At 47.3% G+C, this 18,947-nt stretch overlaps 1 protein-coding gene across 3 annotated transcripts in view; it reads left to right on the top strand.

The window, feature by feature from the left end:
* ASTN1 (astrotactin 1) overlaps positions 1-18,947 on the top strand; it is a 301,517-nt gene that overhangs the window by 129,945 nt on the left and 152,625 nt on the right. For all 3 annotated transcript variants that reach the window (XM_042925143.1, XM_042925145.1, XM_042925144.1), the window contains exons 3-5: positions 14,177-14,570; positions 16,052-16,198; positions 17,206-17,313. In XM_042925143.1, coding sequence (XP_042781077.1) covers positions 14,177-14,570; positions 16,052-16,198; positions 17,206-17,313 — 649 coding nt within the window. The remainder of the gene's footprint in view (positions 1-14,176; positions 14,571-16,051; positions 16,199-17,205; positions 17,314-18,947) is intronic.

Here is an 18,947-nt window from a genome sequence, read left to right as displayed (position 1 = left end):
CGAGGGCTGAATGACTGGTAAGTGGCGCCATTGGGAACAGAAGCTGGTTGCTGGTCAGCTCGCCTTCCCTCGTCTTGCAAGACCTTTGGTGGAATGTTCTACTCTGGTCTCCTCTCTGATGGTTGTGGCTCCCTACTCTTCCACTAAACCGTCACCTCCCCTCTTCCCTTCACGTGATCATGGAACAGGAAGCCCAGGGAAGACTACCCTACCCACCAGAGCTGGCTAGTCACAAGGCCATCTCTATCCATCTATTCATCCGTCATCGTCTATGGAATGTTTTAAAATCGTTTTTTAATTGATACTGAGCAAAATCACTGTGAGATATTTTCAGAGTGAAGACTTCGGTTTTGAGTGTTCCAGGGCATGGGTGAAGGACTGGGTAGTACCCACTAGTGTTATAAATTTAGAGGGCCCCTCCCAGGACCTGAAGACAGGACAGTCCCTGACCCAGCCTCTGGACAAAGCAAACGGCTCGCCTTTCATATCCTCGGTGGCTGCGTTCACACCTCTGCAGTTCTCGGCCACGGTGCCGGGTCCCCATCAGTTGTGAACTGTGGCAGCTGAATCTGACACTGATAATAGTCACAGTGTCAGGATTTGTAACTGGTTTCCTTTTCTCCATTAGAATAGAGTCTACATTATAAGTGCCCGATAAAAAAAAGTCGTTCTCACTCAGCTTGCATTCTGGTCTGGTTTCTTGACCCAGAGGAAACTTCTGGGGTTACAGCCGGCACTGGGTGTGCCTGTGGGGTCTACCCAGTTTGTAGCCTGCATTCGTCATGGTGTGGTGGCGGGGAAGACCGTTGAGAACGGCTGGTCCTGACAGTGTGTGGCCCTCTGCTAAGGCAGATGCAGTTTCTGCACTACAGAACGGAGTTAGCGAGAACTCCTACATCCTACCTGCAGTCACTCTCTAGAAGCGGAAAGATAAATGCAAATATATGTGCATACATAAATACAGATAATGCATATATTAATGAAAACAAAAAGTAAAGCTTTGGTTTCCAGGAGAGAGGACTTTCTTCACACCCTTCCCTTTGTAAAGCACGTAGCAGAGGTTTTCCTATAATTAGGTGCTCATAGATGTCTTATAACTGCACTTAATGTGCTGATCATTTTGCAGTATATACAAATATCAGATCATCATGTTGTACACCTGGAACTAACGTAATGTCATATGTCAGTTATATGTCAATCATAAGGAAAAAATGTGGTGACAAATTTCTTTAACCTCTCTGGTGACGAGACGCGATTCACGCGGAGTTTTGTGGAGTAAGCAAGTACAGGCCAGTTAGTTTTTCTAGAGGAAAAATGGCTGTCGGTTTAAGTGAGGCCCCTGCCATCTCACAGCAGCTTTGCTGATGGCACAAAAAGGTACAAGTCAGAACGAGGTTGGATAAATGGAAGCCATCGTGCTTTCTGGAAGCACAGCTAACGTCCTCTGGATGACGGGTCTGTAGCATGGACCTCCCATCTGAACCACCCACCCTCGTGGGTGAGGATGCTGACGTCCTACCGGAGCTGACTTCTTCCTGGGTGGCTTGTGCCGAGGGGACCTCTCAGCACTGGCCAGGGAGCCAGCAGAGAGGAGTGAAGATGGGCTCCCCGATGGAGGCCTTAAGTCTGAGTTGACAGACAGCAGGAAAGTCATGTTCTGTGTGCTGTATCAACCTGGCCAAGCCAACCTCACTTTAATTAATCAAGCAGTGCACTGTCCATGCTGAGAATGGGGCTGTGGAAAGTTTTTAAAGTGGGGTCTCTGCCTGCATGTGTAGTCAGAGCTATGATAATGGGACATAGCAGAATTAGGGATTAAAGATTAATTCAGAAATGCCCACATATGCTTTCAGAGTGGGGACAAAACATGTCCTAGGATCGTAGAAATCAAACTCATTTTTGGGAAGGAGAGGAACTTCTGGTGGGGGCCGTGGCGGGGGTAAGGGGCTTAGGCAAAGGGATGGTGAGGGAGGGCAGGTCAGGGGAGGGAGAGGGCAAAGGCTCTGGGATAGGCAATAGGCATGGGCGTGTGTCCTCTCTCTCCCTCCCTCTCCCACTTACTCCTTTCAACCCACCTTTCTCTCTCTCTCCCTCCCTCCCTCCCTCCCCCTCCCTTACAATAACACTGAATCTTAAAAATAGAAAAAATAAATCACCTCTATTAAAAAGTAGAAAAATAAAATCCCATGAACGCGGTGATCTGAATTAAATCATAATGGTGCCGCTGGTTGGCTGGGAATGGCCCTCCTGGGGTCAGCAGCACATGCCCGCCCCAGGTACAGAATAATGTCTTGTCTGGAAAGATGATGTCTGTCTCGTCAGTTGCCTTGGAAGCAAGAACCCCTGACTATCTTTGTATCATGAGAGTGTCTCTGGCCAGAGCAGGCTGACCTGTGGATTCACACTACATGATCCAGCCACTGATCAGTAAATCAAAACTATAGCAGAGTTGGGCCTTTTGTCACTTTCCACGGGGTTGGGGTGGGGGGGGGGCTGGCAGAGGGGTGAGCTGGGGCTCAGCTTCCAGCTTCCCTCTGCTTGGGCCCATCTTTGGCTGGTGAACACTGGGCCTGTGCCCAACGACCTGGTAGAGGTGACTAGTTTCCACCCAGGAACAAAGTGAGCCACGGACAAGCTAGTGAAGAAATCGAGTTACAGGTGTCCAGTTCTGTACTCAGCCTCATCACCTCCCCGTCAGAAGCCAAATATAAGAGAGAAATCCTGGAAAACCAGAGGAACAAAGCTGACATCACGCGGCGATGGGTGGGTGGGATGCCAGGGAGGGAGGAGGCAGAGCAGGGCAATTTTTTTTTTTTAATTAACGATGGGGAGGATTTGAAGACTTGACAATGGCTTTGCCTGCAAAAATATAATTAGCCAAAGACCATGTGCTGCTGATGTTGGAGGTGGTAGTTGAAGGAAGCCTGCCCTAATGAGGACGTCAGTGCCTCACTCAGAGATTGTCTTCCCAAACCAGTCCTCTTCTCCAGATTCTGTGCTTGATTAGTTCCAGAGAAAAATTGAATTATAATAATTTTTTAAGAGGCAGAAATAAGAGCCACAGCACTTAGCGCATGGCCCAAGAGGAGACTCTTTTGACTGTCAGTCTTCCCTCTCCCTCCCCTCTTTGATATCAGACAAAGCTTGTTGGCAAGAGTGAAGGGCTTGGAAGATATCTTGGCATAGGATACGCTAATTGCGTTTGTACGTCAGCATCTCTGCTGTCCTTAATTCCTTCGCCTGCTCCCTTTGCTACAGTTCTTCAGCTTTAATATGCATCTTACTTGGATGCCAAGATTGAGTCACAGCTGGAGTGTTACAAGAGCTGTGGCCACGAGTGCCCGTTGTTCTCATCAGCCTTGTGGGTGAAGTACGTTACAAGTGAGAGATCCTTTATGAGCAGAAAGCTGTGTGTGAGAGTTTTGCTGACTTCTGTATTTGACTAGCTTTGAATGACTTGCATTGGGAGTGACCGTCATCATCCTTTGAGTTTTAATGCAAGACATGACCTGCAGGGCTTTCTCTTACCTTCTTCAGGTCTGTTGGCCAGCCAACTTGTAGGTGACCCGACTGCGATGCAGTTCCTGGCCTCCTTAAAAGTGTTCAAGTCTGACACTTTCTTCCAAGTCTGTTTTCTACATGTGCTGTTATATTATGGAAAACATCCACTGCTCCTCTTAGGTCTCTGATCCCAGACTAAGGGCTTCAGGTGGCAGAGGGACCTAAGTCTGTGTGCACGTATGGCAGACTGTTCTCAAGGAAATGCTTGAACATCTGTACCTTGCAACCCTTAAGACGGCTGATTTCACTTAGAAAATATCCACCCAAGGGGCGTCTGGGTGGTTCAGTCGGTTAAGTGTCTGACTTCGGCCTAGGTCCTAATCTCGCGATTCGTGAGTTCGAGCCCCGCGTCGGGCTCTGTGCTGACAGCTCAGAGCCTGGAGCCTGATTTGGATTCTGTGTCTCCCTCTCTCTCTCTGCCCCTCCCCTGCTCATGCTCTCTCTCTGTCTCTCAAAAATAAATAAATGTTAAAAAAATAAAAAAAAAACATCCACCCAAGAATAGGTATCTCCAATAGATTTCCCTTGCCTGCGTCAGAATGACACAATAGATGATCACGATAGATTTCCCTTGCCTGGTAAATACAGCCACCATTGGCACAATTAAATTACTGCTTGAAATGATGCATTTGGTTAACCCTGTGATCAAGCTCAACTGAAGAAGATTGGGGGCGTCCAGGACATCTACCGTGTAGACTGTCCACAATGCAGACATTTGGGAATCCTTACTTGTATAATCCTAAGAGTTATGTGTAGGTGCAAGGCCATTCAGGGCTTAATTTAGAAAAGATGGAGGTTAGGGAATTGGGGCCCTGGCCCAGGCCCAGATGGTGGGCCCCTTTCTACTCAGCCAGGTCATAGAACATCATTAAGACCAGTGGTTGAGTCTTGATTTGGCTTTGTACTAACTACCACACGAACCTGAGCAAGTGACTTAACCCCTCTAATCTGTTTTCTCATCTAAGAATGGAAACAGTAATTTCTGCTACTTATATTTATTGGTAGGATTAAATAAAATAATGAATGTAATTCACCGTGTGCTGTGTTTGGCACATGGTAAATACTTTACACATGGTAGTTATTATTCCTTCTTCATTGCTTCGATACTGAAGGAATAAGGCAGTGTGTCCATAGAATTACAAAATAAGACAGGAATTTAGTAGGGGGGCATGGATTAAGCATGTGTAATGGGATTGCTGTAGATGCCGAGAATGCTTTCATAGTGATTTGTAGCCTTTGAGATCTTCACAAAACTAACCCTCAGCTTGGTAGGTTTGTCACCTCTCCTAGCACGGACACTGCACCATTGGAGATTCCACTGAGAGGAATCTCCTGGACAGAGCTCCTGAGTATCTGACTAGACCCTAGCACACCAGACCTCACGGCAATTATTATGACCAAGTAGTACCTTCCTGCGTGGGACAGGAATATGATCAAGACCCACACCCTATGTGTTGGGTCTTCTACCTAGCCCGTGACTAGCAGGTATCTCTGAAGAGCACAGCTTTTAATGATCCGTCTCAGCTTGTTTTTTGTTTTTTGTTTGTTTGTTTGTTTTCTGGAGAGGAAACAGAGCTTTTAAGTCTTCACTGGTTCAGAAAGTGATATGTACCAAATTCAGGGAAATCTTGCCATCTCGAATCTCTCCACCCTGCTATACCCCACTTTTTTTTTTCAGCTGAAGTCATTGGAGTCTTGACAGGTACCTTGCATACGGTCTGCTCTCAGTGACTAGTCATTAATGTTGTTCATTTGCTCGCCCCCAGCTGCTGCCCACAGAGCTATTAGGTCTTTGAGACCTCTCACCTCCCCTTGGGCTGGGCTGCCTGACTTTTGGGAGATGAGAGGAAGAGGGGTTTAACAACTCCATTATGTTTAGAGAGAAGGAGGGTTAAAGTCTAATGGTCATTAGCATATCCTGTGCCAGCTGCCTCTTCTGTTACTTGTTCAATAATTCCCTTAATGTTTGGTCCTAATGGAGCAGATTATTGTTATTATTTTATTTCATCAAGATCACCTACTGCATAAAAACAAAGAGGAAAGGAGGAAAGGAACGTGGCCAAGAATAAGCATTGAGCATTATCCAGCTGGAGATATTTATTTATTGGCTTCATGCTTGGCTTGTGAAGTTTTGAAGGGCTGGTGCACATAGCCCATGGAGGGAGCCTGTCTCACGCAGTTCTGCCCACGGGTTGCTGAGACAGCGACCTGGAGTGCTTTTGCTTCTCTCTGGACCCTTTTATCTCCCAGCCTGCCTCTCGTGCACAGTACATGCATTTGTGCACGTGCACACACGCACATACCCCACATTACATGTGGGGCCAGCCTCTTAACACAACACTGATTGGGGGGTCCCATCCACAGTGTCTGACAAGGCACCTCTTAGAATATTGCCCCGTCTATATCTAGAGGGACGGGAGGACCTCAGCTTTGCCCAGTGTCCTGATTCCTCCATGCTCTCCCACTCTGCTGAGATCTAGGCAGGTCTTTGGAGTTAGGGGACCCGTTAGGCTAGCCTTGGACCGGGAACACCCTGCATACAGCAAGCTGCTTCTGCCCCCCCCCCCCCCCCCCCCCCCCCCCCCGCTGCCTCACCCGGCTGCACCTGGCTTTGGCATTCTCATTAAGGCAAACAACAGGCGCCTGGTGCCACTGAAGATCCGAGAGCTCTGAGCTCCTTATGAACAAATGCACTCCTTCGTTTGCTTTGGGACAGCAAAGTTAAGGTTCTGAGGCAAGAAAAAATCCCAAGAACCAAAAAAGAAGCTCTATAAAAAGAACCTGAAAGAGGACAACTTGAAATAGCCCGGGCTGACTCCAGCACGCTAGCCTCCAGCCACTTTCCCTAGAGGGCTTCAGGCTCTCATTAATGAACCTCCTGAAGGCTCATAAAGAAATGGATGACCAACTTCCTGGATTAAAGAAGAAGAATAGTGAGCAAATCTAACCGAATTAAATCTTTGGACCTGGGAAAAGCCAACAAATAAAAAATAAAAGGCTAGCAAGCTGAGTCTCCTCCGGAGAAGAACTTTATTCACAGTGTCTTCAGATTGGAAGAGTCTTCAGATGTCAACCTGCCCAATCTGGAAGACTCTTAGTCTTAGGGATTGTCTCTTGCTTATGGAAGGCTGTCTGTTTGGTCCCCGTCTCTACCTCCCCAAATGGCGTTTTAATGAGGGAAGGTCTTGGAAGGCCTTCTATTTCTTCCCTTAGCTTTGGGTTCTTGCGCCTGGAAGCATGGGGAAGGGGTCCTAAAGCATTTGATGGCAGCCAGCTAACATAGTATCCTGCCCCAGTGAGAGGCTAACCAGGCAGGGCAGCTCTGTCCCCCACGTGGGATGTGCAATTCACGTCAGAAGCCCCAGAGGACATATTGAGGCCTCTTAATTAACGTGGTGGCCCGTGGCAACTGGAAAGCATTTCCACACGATTAAAGACTTCGGAAAACCCCCAAGGGGAGGTAATGTTCCTAATAATTTATAAATTGAACTCACTACTTAATATGCTTAACATGTTTCTCTCGTCTTCCATTTGGGAAAGAGATGGGCAGGGGATAATGGATTTCTGTTTGCCAGCCACCACAGGAAAGAGAATCTTCAAGAAGAACAAACCAAGAGGCTTTCTCTTCTAGTTTAGGTGACTCCTTCTGGCAGTAAAGGGATCCTCGAGGTCAACAACATTTTACCACAATTTTGATGACATCATCTAATTTTCAAAGGCCTTATTGTGCCTTTGGGGCTTCCTATCACGGGTTCCATTGGGCTATGTAGGGTTGATAGCCCACCTCTGAAGGATCAGTTCCATTATTGCTGTGGTCTGTAGTTACTGGCTTTCCTGCGCAGGAAGAGCTCAAAGACATTTTCTCCACCAGTTTAGAGCTATTTCCAGTTTGACAGGGATCAGTGTTAACAATCAGGAAGTTTTCAAGTTGGAAGTGTCCATTCATTTCTGTCAGTCGCTTCATTTGCTAGATGAAAGCCTGGGGAGGGCCAAAGGAGTTAATACAGCTTGCCCAGAGCCCTTCTGCTGGTTGGCCCTGCAGTTTTCCTGGTGACCTCCATGTTCTTAGTAAATGAGGTCCAGTTTTGCTCAGAAGCACAGGGTCAGACAAGACCTTGAAAAGTCATCTCTGTACCTCATCTGTTTACTGCCCCTGGAACATTTGGATCTAGATTTGAGTATGGCCGGCGATGCCATGCAGACTTGCACAGTTTTCTCCTGTTGGTCTGTCTCCTTTGAAAGCCAGAGATAGATGTAAGTGATCACTGTCATATATGAGAGAGGCCCTTTGCCCCAACAACCCTTGGGCATTGTTAGTGGGAGAAAATAAGAGACATGGACCACCAAACTTGTCTATTTCATTCTGATTTTCTAACACCATTTAATTCCTTTAGGAATATAATTTGAATTCCGTGTGTCCAGTTGCCTTGAGGGACAATTAATTATGTCTCAGACTCACTCTTCTGGTTACTCCTAGGGTGAAACGGAGCTTTGAAATGTGAGTTGATTGATTGGCTGCAGTCCCTTGACAGATGGTAGCTGGACACATAATCTCAGCTTTTCCATTTCTCTGCCAAGGGTTCACAAAACCCAAGTGACTCCTAAACTTTAGTGACATTTGATAGATGGAGATTCTTTATTCTGGGATTTACTGATCATATGACGTTGATACCAGATAAGGGAAGGACTCCACTGGCCCCGACGTGTTCCCTAGGGTACTACCTCCAGTCCGAGATATCTTTACCTACCCCAGTTTCTTCTGTTATGAGGAGCAGTGACATTTCCAAGCCCTGGTGAGTTGTTCTCATCTTCCTTTTGTGCCTGAGTTTACCTTTAAAAGCCAAATTATAGGGACTGTTTCCTCTAACTTGAATGTGAAGCCCACGAGCTCAGGAACTATACCTGTATTTTTCACTGCAGCATCTCCATCCCTGTGACCAGTAGACAAATGCCTTGCTGAAGTAAGTAAAAACTTGTTGAATGATTGAGTAATGAAATGAATGGATGAGTTACATAGCAATTGTATAAAGCTTTGCTTGCAAGCACATAGAACATGTCTATATTGAAATACATGCACAGTTGACCTCTCCTCCCTCCCTCCCTTCCTTCCTTCTTTAGTTATTGTACACCTTTGTGCCATGCACTGTGCTTGGCCCCAGAACTTAGTGGCTCCTGCTCATGAAGTCTGTACTCTAGTAGATGAGCTGGACAGGAAAACCAAAGGAAAGATGCCTGTGGTCAGAGTTATGTGGAGGCTTCCGTGGGCAGTTTAGTGAGACTAGGGAAGAATCGGCTGAGGCTGTGTCACCGAAATGACTCGGAAGGGCAAGTAGGAGTGAGCTCAGGGTGGGAGGTGCGACGTAGACCCAGGATGAACACACAGGTCAGATAATGAGACAGTCTGGGGTTAGCCTGCATGATTGGGATGAGCATAAACGGAGATCTGCCTAGAACGTTCTGTCCCTGGGCGATCATCATCAGTGTTATGTACAACGTTGTTACACAAAGGTTTCAAAATCTGTAAGCGATCTGACCAACATCATACTATTCTCTCAGGTAAGTGCTGAAAAATGTCAGTGTCATAATAAAGTAAAAGCTGGTTTCATTTTTTTGATCTCTATTAAAGCCAGTAGAAATGATTTATTGATTTCTAAAGAAAACATATTTTTAAATGCCACTTTTTTTGCATGCAACTTGTTAACGGATGTGGAGTTCTCATCTACCCCAGACGTGCTTCTAGTTATAAAATGTTAATAGTTTTGAGAAAAATCGATAGAATAATCAGAAAATTCATGAAAAGATGAATAAAGAGCAAAACAATTTCATATCTTGCAGTAATTGTTATTTTTTCTCGAATGTTCAGAGTTTGCAACTTGTTACCTATCATTGGGTCCAGATGTACCTTAATGCGTTTGCCTTGTTTTGCTTCGTTTTGCATACCATAAAAATTGAAGCTAACACACATAAATGAAGAATACCCTCTGAGCACAGCTAAGGTGATACAGAAATGCAAAGCCAGGAGCTCATGTGTGAATTCCTGCATGCTTTCTGTAAAGCCTCGTGTGATGACGTCACCATTATGACGTCTTGTCTGGGATCAAATGCATGGAGGAAGTTTGTTCCTCCCACTGAATTTTATCATCAGACAGGATGTGTGCAGCTTGCCTTTCCCTTTTTGACTTGGTTACCAGGAAGCTCCTCGCTGTAGCTCCTGGTTCAGGCACTCTTTCCATTTCATCTGCCACCTCTTTGTTCTGTTAGATCCCTTGAAAGAAAAATTTAAGAGCAGCTCTGACTTAAATTGAAAATGCTTAAAATTCTCTGTGGAATTTGGTTGAAAATAATGCTAAAAGCAAAAACTATGGTTTATCACAGGAATGCAAAAACGATCGAATGTGAGCACTGGATTTCCATGTCATCACTGTAGAAGGAAAGTTATCAAGGTGGCTATATCCATGGCTTCTCCTAGTATAGTGGAGGGTCTCTACATTTTTCCCTACCCAGGACCTTCTTACTGGATAGAGCAGATAAGCAGTTCAGAGGAATTTGTGTATAGTGATTTTACAAATTATTATTATGACAAAATGCTTTTATTATATATTCATAGCATGTAACATTATTTTTGTGATTATTTATGTATGAATCCACGATTAGTAAGTCCTTGCTAAGGGTCGTGACATCTGCCACCAATTTGGGTTGTAGAAGCAGAGAAACCTTACCACAACTTGAATACCTACGTCGACAGTCCCTTTTCATGTCTATGCCGAGCCTCACCTAGTGGCTGGCGCCCATTACTAATAACCGATTAAGAAAAACCCAAGGTTGTTAGGGTCACTGACTCTAAGCAGGGGAAACATTTCAATAAAGCAAGGTTAGATATGCTAAATACACTGGCTTAGCCAATCAGAAACTTGTGTTCTAGCTCCCTATAAGTTATTATTTAAAATAAATAAATACTACTTGGCAGTGAGAAAGAATGAAATCCTGCCATGTGCAGCAACGTGCATGGAACTGGAGGGTATTATGCTAAACGAAGTAAGTCAGAGAAAGGCAGATATCATGCATGCTTACCTCATATGTGGAACTTGAGAAACTTACCAGAAGACCATGGGGGAAAGGAAGGGAAAAAAAGTTACAAACAGAGAGGGAGGAAGGCAAACCATAAGAGACTCTTAGATACAGAGAACAAACTGAAGGTTGATGGGGAGAAGGTTGATGGGGTGGGGGGGAGAGGGGAAAATGGGTGATGGGCCTTGAGGAGGGCACTTGAGCACTGGGTGTTGTATGTAAGCAATGAATCACGGGAATCTACCCCCAAAACCAAGAGCACACTGTATACATTGTATGTCAGCCAACTTGACAGTAAATTGTATTTAAAAAATAAAAATAAATAAAAAATACTTAAAAAATAAAAAAAGTATATGCATTATATTTAATTAAATAAATAAGTAAATATAAAATATTCCAAATGGAGCGTCTAGAGCCACACATGGTAAAAGGAATGTTATTTATTTATTTATTTTTATTTTAGAGACACGTGAGCGGGGGAGAGGGGCAGAGGGAGAGAGAGAGAGAGAGAGAAAGAGAGAATTGGAAGCAGGCTCCATGCACAGCCCCGACATGGGGCTCGATCTCATGACCCTGGGATCATAACCTGAGCCACAGTCAGGAGTCAGAAGCTCAACCAACTGAGCCACCCGGGTGCCCCTGGGGAATTTTAGATGAACCTAACAGAGCGGTGCCATGAAAAAGGATCAGGTCTAGAACCACTTTGGAGCTGTCTAGTTTTATAGTTTCTCTGGGCATTAGTTTCTTCATCAGAAAAGGAGGGGCTGAACCTAGAGGTTTTCAGTGGGTCTCACAGTTGAAAGAGAAAACAAATTCTTCGTGGAAATTTAACTAAATTGAGACCTAATGATGTCCTCCAGGCTTGTGGTGATGTGTGAGGCGTGCTGTCTTATTTTCGCACAGAACTCTTGAAACGTGAGGGTTGGGTTAATTAATTAATTAATCTTGGGTTTGGACGCTTAGTGGGCACCCCGTGAAATGTCCTTTGTTTATGACGATGCCTCTTTGGACCCGCTGTCAGCTACATGTGCACTTTGAATAGTTTCTGTTTTTTGTTCGAGAAGGGAGGGTAGATCTAAGTTGGATTATCCACACTCCCCCACCCCACCCGCTTCCGATTTGTGAGACAGAAGCTAGGGTGTGTGTGTTTCCAGTGAGCAACCCCGGAAGCCTGAGCATCACTGGAGCCTGGTGGTTAAGAACAGAGGCTCTGCCATGGGAGGGGAGGACTTTGGTTCCCATTCCAGAACTGTTTCTTTGCTGTGTGCCCTTGGACAAGTTACTTAACCTCTGTGCCTTAGGCTTTTCAGATGTAAAATGGAGAAATAGTTGACCCTGCCTCCAGCTGCAGTTAGAAGTCAGAGCATTTAGAACCAACGTCTGATACACGGGAACAGCCCCAGAATGGACAACTGTTCTTGCTTGATTACTGCATAATATGGGGGATGAACCTTCGGCCTGCCTCCGATCAAAACCGGGAGAAACTGAGGGGAAGCACGGAGGGGCCCCCCGAATACCTCAATGTGAGCGGGAAAGATGGTGTTTCAGCCCTTCCTGGGAGACTGATGTTTATATTGCTCTCACGGCTCTTTAGGGAATAAAATTACCTCTCGTTTTCACTAGCCTAATTCAATGTCTGACAACTCCTCTCACTCGGGAAGTTATTCTTTCTGTGTGGCTTAATTGCCCATTGTTGCGGTTTCAATTTGGGGTGAAGGAAACGATGGCAGGTCTGACTCCCAGATAAAGGGCCTGCTGAAAACACTAGCGGGTGGGACTCCGGCAAACGGGGGGCGGGCTCTGGTTTGTTTGCGGCCCCCTGGGCGTGCCGCCCCCTGGATGCGTCTGCAGGGCTGGCGGGCTGCAGGGAGGTGGCAGTCAGCCAGGACCCAGAATACTTGTGTCGGGACCCCCACCCACGCAGCAGCCCAGGCAGCTTCATATTTACGCTTTCTGTGTACTTGCCTGAGAGATTTCACCAGGAGAAAGGGTTCCAACAGAGAAAAGAAAAGTCTGAAGAACCTGGCGGCCAGTGTCTGTCCCCAACAAGCCGCCTGATGTGACTTGTCTGTCACCTGGCAGCTGACTCTGTTGCTTCCTGTGTCAGCTTCTCTGTGCCTGAGCACACGGTGTGTGTACGCACGGGGACGTGTGCTCCTTTGCTCCAGGTGATGGTCAGGGAGGGAGGGTAAATGGGAAGATGTATGGGGAGAGGAACTTTGTAAATTCAAGATACAGTTATCACGAGACTGGAAAAGGCTCCTGTTGGTGCGTTTGAAGGAATGATCTTGACCCAGCCTGGGGTGGGTGGGGCACTGGGAATCAATAGGGGGTTTTCATCTCTAGCCTACGTGACGGGGTGGCAGTGACCGAAGCCCGAGTCGAGGGCAGAGCCATCTGGCACGCCCCCCACCTAGTGAAATAGGTTTGGAGAGATATTGACCAAAATCAAGGGACTGAATACAGATCGTGCATGGGAAGGTTTATGCCCGCCGAGCCCCCGTGGATGTCGAGGTCAGGTGTTCTTTGTCGCCGAGCATGGCGTGTTGGCCACTGCTAGACAACCAAGTGGAGTCCTGGTGTTTAAGGAGAGGCCTCAGAGGATGGCCTGGGAGCATAAGAAGGTTGCGAAGGAAATGCCTTTGCGAGCCTAGCCCTAGGACACGGGTCTCGGTCCCTCCCTCGAATTGTAAAAGAATGAGAGATCACTCAAGGCCGCATGTGTGGGAGCAAGCTGTCCCCTAAAGCCGTAGGGATCCAAAAAGTCACGTGCAAATGGTGAGGGTCCTCCGCACGCTTGCTTGTGCGTGCCTAAGGGACATAAACATAGCTTTGGATTGGTCGATGGCCTTCCCCTACTCCAATGGAAACATTTCAGGTTAGGCTGAGGATAGCCCAGATTCCATGTGACACAGTCTGTTAGGCACTGCGCACAGTTCCCTAACTCAGTCCTCAGCACCCCCTTCCAGACAAGGAATCTGAAGGGACTTGCTGGTCATTGATGTCGCCAGAGTTAGGACCTATACATGGCTGATTTTAAGGTGAGAGACAGGAAGAAATGAGATGCCATCCTGCTGCTAAGTTGCTGCTTAAGCATCCTGCTAAGTTGCTGCTAAGTTGGCTGGAAACCAGCTTTATGTGTAACAGATTTGCCTTAACAAACCAACCCCCTCCCCTGTTTCTACAGCTGAAGTGATACACACATGCACACGCGCACACACGCGCACACACACACACACACACACACACACACACACATCGAAAGACTTCTCTTTCAAATTGTTTGCTAAGCCAGAAGCAACTGTGGATCACTTAAATGAAGCACCGGTCATCGCAATCCCATTTTTCTCCATTTTCCTTAAGCACCCATCATGGCAGACTGTCCCTGTGCCGCTGAGCGAGGCTCAACTCTAAGTGCCTCCTGCATCTGAATGAATGAAGGAGTGAATGAGTGAGTGAGTGATGGACGGTGGTAGGGGGAGGGCCGGTGCCTCTCCGCGGGACGAGCTCGCCCATCTTCCCACGTCTGTCTGCTGTCTCTTCCCAGGGTGGCATGATCGCTCTCCTGCTGTCCATCTTGTGCCTGGTGATGATCCTGTACACGCGTCGACGCTGGTGTAAACGCCGCCGGGTGCCCCAGCCCCAGAAGAGTGCCAGCGCTGAGGCAGCCAACGAGATTCACTACATTCCCTCCGTGCTGATCGGCGGGCACGGGCGGGAGAGCCTGCGCAACGCCCGCGTGCAGGGCCACAACTCCAGCGGCACCCTGAGCATCCGGGAGACACCCATCCTGGACGGTTATGAGTACGACATCACGGACTTGCGCCACCACCTGCAGAGGGAGTGCATGAACGGAGGGGAGGACTTTGCCAGCCAGGTCACCCGCACCCTGGACTCCCTGCAGGGCTGCAACGAGAAGGCGGGGATGGACCTCACACCAGGTGGGCCAGTGGGTCCTCGTCCCGGGGAGCTCGCGAGTGAACCGGGAACAGCAGTTTTCCAATCTTAGTGGCTGGTTGTCGTCCATAATGGCAGACGTGTGCCCCTTTCCCCAGGGCGGGGTGGGGGGGGGCAAGAAGAGCCAGCTTTTCTGTGAGACGATGGGAGCTGTTTTCTAATGTGGGGAATCAGAAGAACAAATATAAACTGAATCCCCCTCCACTTCCGCTTGGCATTGGGAGCACAGCTGCCTTTACATCCAACAGAAGAGTGGGTCTAGATAGAGCCCTTTTCATATCTGATAGAGCAGCCCCCAGGGGAGGAAGAAGCTAGCGAAGAAAGATCAATGTGTGTGTGTGACAGTTTTGTATGTGGCACATTTGCTTCGGCAATTTATTTTGCCACGGAGGTGGAAGGGACAGGGGTCTCTGTAATTTTCTGTGACTCTCAAGACTTTGCCTGGGGTGCGGGTGGTGAGATGTGTTGTCTTGCCCATGGCTCTGTGGTCTTTACAAGGGTCTTCAGATAAGATGCAGTCAAGCTGTCCGACCTTAGGTGCCTCGGGTTTCTACGAGACGCTGGGTGGAAAGGACTTGGACCTGATCAGGCTGAACCAAATCGGGGTCAACAAGGTGCAGAGAGGAAACGATTGTACCTTTCCTTTACGGTAGCTCTCCCGTCTCTAAAACTTCCATAAGTAAGCCACGCCTCATAGATAAAACCCCAAGACCGTGATCCCTCAAAACTTGGCTCAGTTATCTTTAAAGAAGACGTTTTTGGTCCTGAAAATTGCTTAAGATGCATGGACTTTCAGTGGGGCTTGAAGAGAGGGAAATCACATCATAAAAGTTTCCATTCTGCTTGGTATCTAGAAGAGATCCTCCTGTATGAATAGCCACTTCTGAATAAGATTTAAAGTCAGGGGACTCCTTGAGGATAGGAGACATGTCGTCAATGTCTCACGTACCCCATAGCACCTGGCATGATGCTGAGCCCACCAGGTAGTCATGTGTGACTCATGGGTTACAAACCCCAGTGCGTTCAGGAAGCGGCAGGGAGCCCAAACGTGTGCAGTAGTTAGGTGGCAGACAATAGGGAAGGGTGTAGACTGGGGTGGAGGGGCGAGGGGTGTGTTCTGCCTGATTGCCCTCAAATTCGGCTTCTTTTAAAACTCTGTGTCGACCAAAAGAAAGGAATCCGCAGCCTGTATCTAGCCAGAGGGCCACAGGTGGTGACCGTAATCGATAGCAGAGTCAGTTGACTTGGATTTTCAGTTGTAATCATTCTTTTTCTCCCCTCTCTCAGTTTTGTTGGCCTCCAGAAATCAGAGAGGAGTGTTTCAGTCTCTGACAATCTCTCACTTTAAAGGTTCCTTATTTCAATTCTGTGAAACTCCGTTTACTTGGTTCATGCAGATTTCGTGGCTCTCGCTTCCTTTTGGCCTTTTCGCTGAAAGATTTTGCCTTGACTCTCCCTTACGCAGGAAGCGACAATGCCAAGCTGTCGCTGATGAATAAGTACAAAGATAACATCATCGCCACCAGCCCTGTGGATTCCAATCACCAGCAGGCCACCCTGCTCTCGCACACCTCCAGTAGCCAGAGAAAGCGGATCAACAACAAGGCAAGAGGTACCAGTGTCTGATGTTAGGGCTTGGAGGTGGATTATGCGTAGAGGCAGAACCATTAATATCCTGGACCCCCCACTCTCAAGCATGGCTGGGGGGGGGGTGTTTTTGGCCCAGTCTTTCTGGAGGCTTGTTAAGTGTTACTTACCCAAAAAATATATCAACCCTTTGACCAAGCGATTTCATAAACAAGAATTTATCCTCAGGAAATAATTGGACAAGTGCGCAAAGATGTGTGTAAAAGGCTGTTCATCACCACATTGTTTAAAAGAGCGAAAAATTGGAAATAGCTTAAGTGTCCATCAATAGGGAATCCGTTAACTACCTGCACATCTGTCTGCTGTCCAGCGGCTTACCATGCAGCCATTTAAGATGATAATATAGATCCATATTTGTTAATATGGAAAGTTGCCCGCCCACTTATTAAATGGAAAAAAAAACCCGAGGCTATAAAATTGAAGGTACAGCAAAATGCCATTTTTAAGGGGACATTAAGAAACCTTTATCTGTTTCTGTATCAGAAAAAGAGAGCATACACGTCGAATGTTAACAGATTTTCTCTGATTGCCAGGGTTTAGAGGACACTGGTTTGTTCCCTTTACATAGGTCTATGTATTTTATTACTTCCTCTTTTTCACGTGGAATGTATATTAACCCTAGAAAAAAAAGCAAAAACAGAATGTCTTTGCTTTTGAGGAGGGCAGTTTCCCTTCCTTCCTTTCCCAGCCTCCATCCATGAAGGTCCTCTCTGGCAGTGCGGCTCTCTGTCCCTCCTTGCGGGGAGCACGGGCAGGGCGGGGAGAAGGTGCCAGTGAGTGCCGTCGCGAAAAGGTCCACTTCTCCAATAAATCGGTATATCAGGATGCTCCAGTGTCCGTGGCTACCCCTCCCAGATTGTCAGTCAACCCGCTCTTGTTTCTATCGATTTTTCTCTCGAGCTTGCCCAGTGATTGGGTGTCATGAAGGAAAAACTGAAGATGTCGACTTTGCTGTGCTGCTTTTCATTACAGCTGGTTCTGCCTTCCTGAACCCCGAAGGAGACTCTGGCACAGAGACAGAAAACGACCCCCAGCTGACTTTCTACACCGACCCCTCCAGGAGCCGGAGGCGCAGCAGAGGTGGGAAGGATGGAGGGGCACAGCGGGTGACGGGGCTCTGGGGAGAGGAGGCAGGTTGCTGCAGAGGTTCTGGGTCGGGTTGGGGCCCGTGTGGACCAAGGCCAGTTTCTGCAGGAAGCGTTCTTGGATCCCGACCGGTGTTTCCTCCTAAGGAAGAAAGAAGAGCCTAGAGTGGAAAATTTCGGAGAATCATCTCTCCCAGATAATGGCACTCTCAAACAAGTTTTGAAGTTGTTTGAAAGGCTATTTCTTGGTCAGAAGACTCTCAATTCCTTCTGGAAGCCTCAGGAGTCCTCTTTTGGTGTTTAGACACAGGAAATAAAGTTGATAAAGTGCATTATATGTGAAAAAGCGGACAGTGCCTGTGCTCGTGCTTACCCAGCCACACCAGCCTGGGGACTGGGCGAGGCGGCGGCTGTGGGATGGCGTGCTTGAGGAATGATCTGTGGCCTGACATACGTGTGTTGTGGGATTTGACCTTTTATCCTCTATCTGGAAGAACCGCAGGACCCCAAGCCTCTCAAGTCGCCTCCTCTCTCCCGACAGGGCCCCGGTTATTTCCTTCACTCCCCTCACCACTGACAGAGTTGTTATTCCGCACAGCCGGTATCTGTTCCAGGCCACCTGATGTTCAAGTATGGCTGTTGTAGATACGTTGTAGATATCGCCACCGCCTATATGCCCTTGCTGGTACCACTGTTGTCACCGAGGGAGGTCTGGGTTCCACAGGCTTCACCATTGACTTGTTGTGGGATGTTGGATAAGGACAACAACTTCTCTGAGCCTCCCGTTTCCCCACATGTTAAGCGTGTTTAACAATGCATCATGCACAGGGCTACCATCGGGATTAAATTATATTAAAATGTGCCCTTTTTGGTGACCGCCAGAGCGCTATGCAGTCCCATTGTTGTGGCTCCTAGACCTCTCCACGGTGTGGCCTCGGGCTTGTACAGCACCCCATCTTAAAGAATCTTGGACAGGGGCCCCTTGGGATACAGTGGAGGATATTTGAGTGGCGTCCCTCCTGTTACGCTCCATAGCATTTCCCCCAACCAATGATCGACCAATGCCCCCCAAAAGACATTCTCATTTGGCTCTCTCCTACCTCCACTTGAGTTTCCTCCATGCTGAGGGCCTTCTCCCCAGGGATTGGAAGCAGCCCTTTTTATTCCTCATTTCCAGTTTCTGTAAGCTTTGCTAATATCGGGACAAAAATCCTTCCCACCATTTTTCACAAGAGATGAGTGGGGCTCTGGGCCTAACGTCTGATGCCCCAGTATCCCTGAGGGTGAGAATGTGGATCCCTTGATCCTCTTTACATATTTATACACAGCAGATAGTCAACCTAGGCCCATCCAACCCAGAGCAGGGTGTGTTCTTCTTTAAGAAAATCCCGTTTTAGGAAAATCCGTAGTAATGAATTCGAATGAGTTTCTTTGCAGCATAAAACTGTTCCTTTAAAATACCGAGCTCTCCAAGTACATCAACTGTTTATTGCTATTAACTAGACTGTAAGCTTCTTAGGGATGGGCATGTCTAATTTATTTTTCCAAAGTGCCTTGTGAAGGATTTTGCCTATAATAGATGCTTGTAAGTGTTTGTTGAATTGAACAGAATACATCAATCAGGCCAGC

The sequence above is a fragment of the Panthera leo genome, chromosome F3 (genome assembly GCF_018350215.1).
Source record: "Panthera leo isolate Ple1 chromosome F3, P.leo_Ple1_pat1.1, whole genome shotgun sequence".
Taxonomy (NCBI): domain Eukaryota; kingdom Metazoa; phylum Chordata; class Mammalia; order Carnivora; family Felidae; genus Panthera; species Panthera leo.
This window is presented reverse-complemented; position numbering and strand designations above follow the sequence as displayed.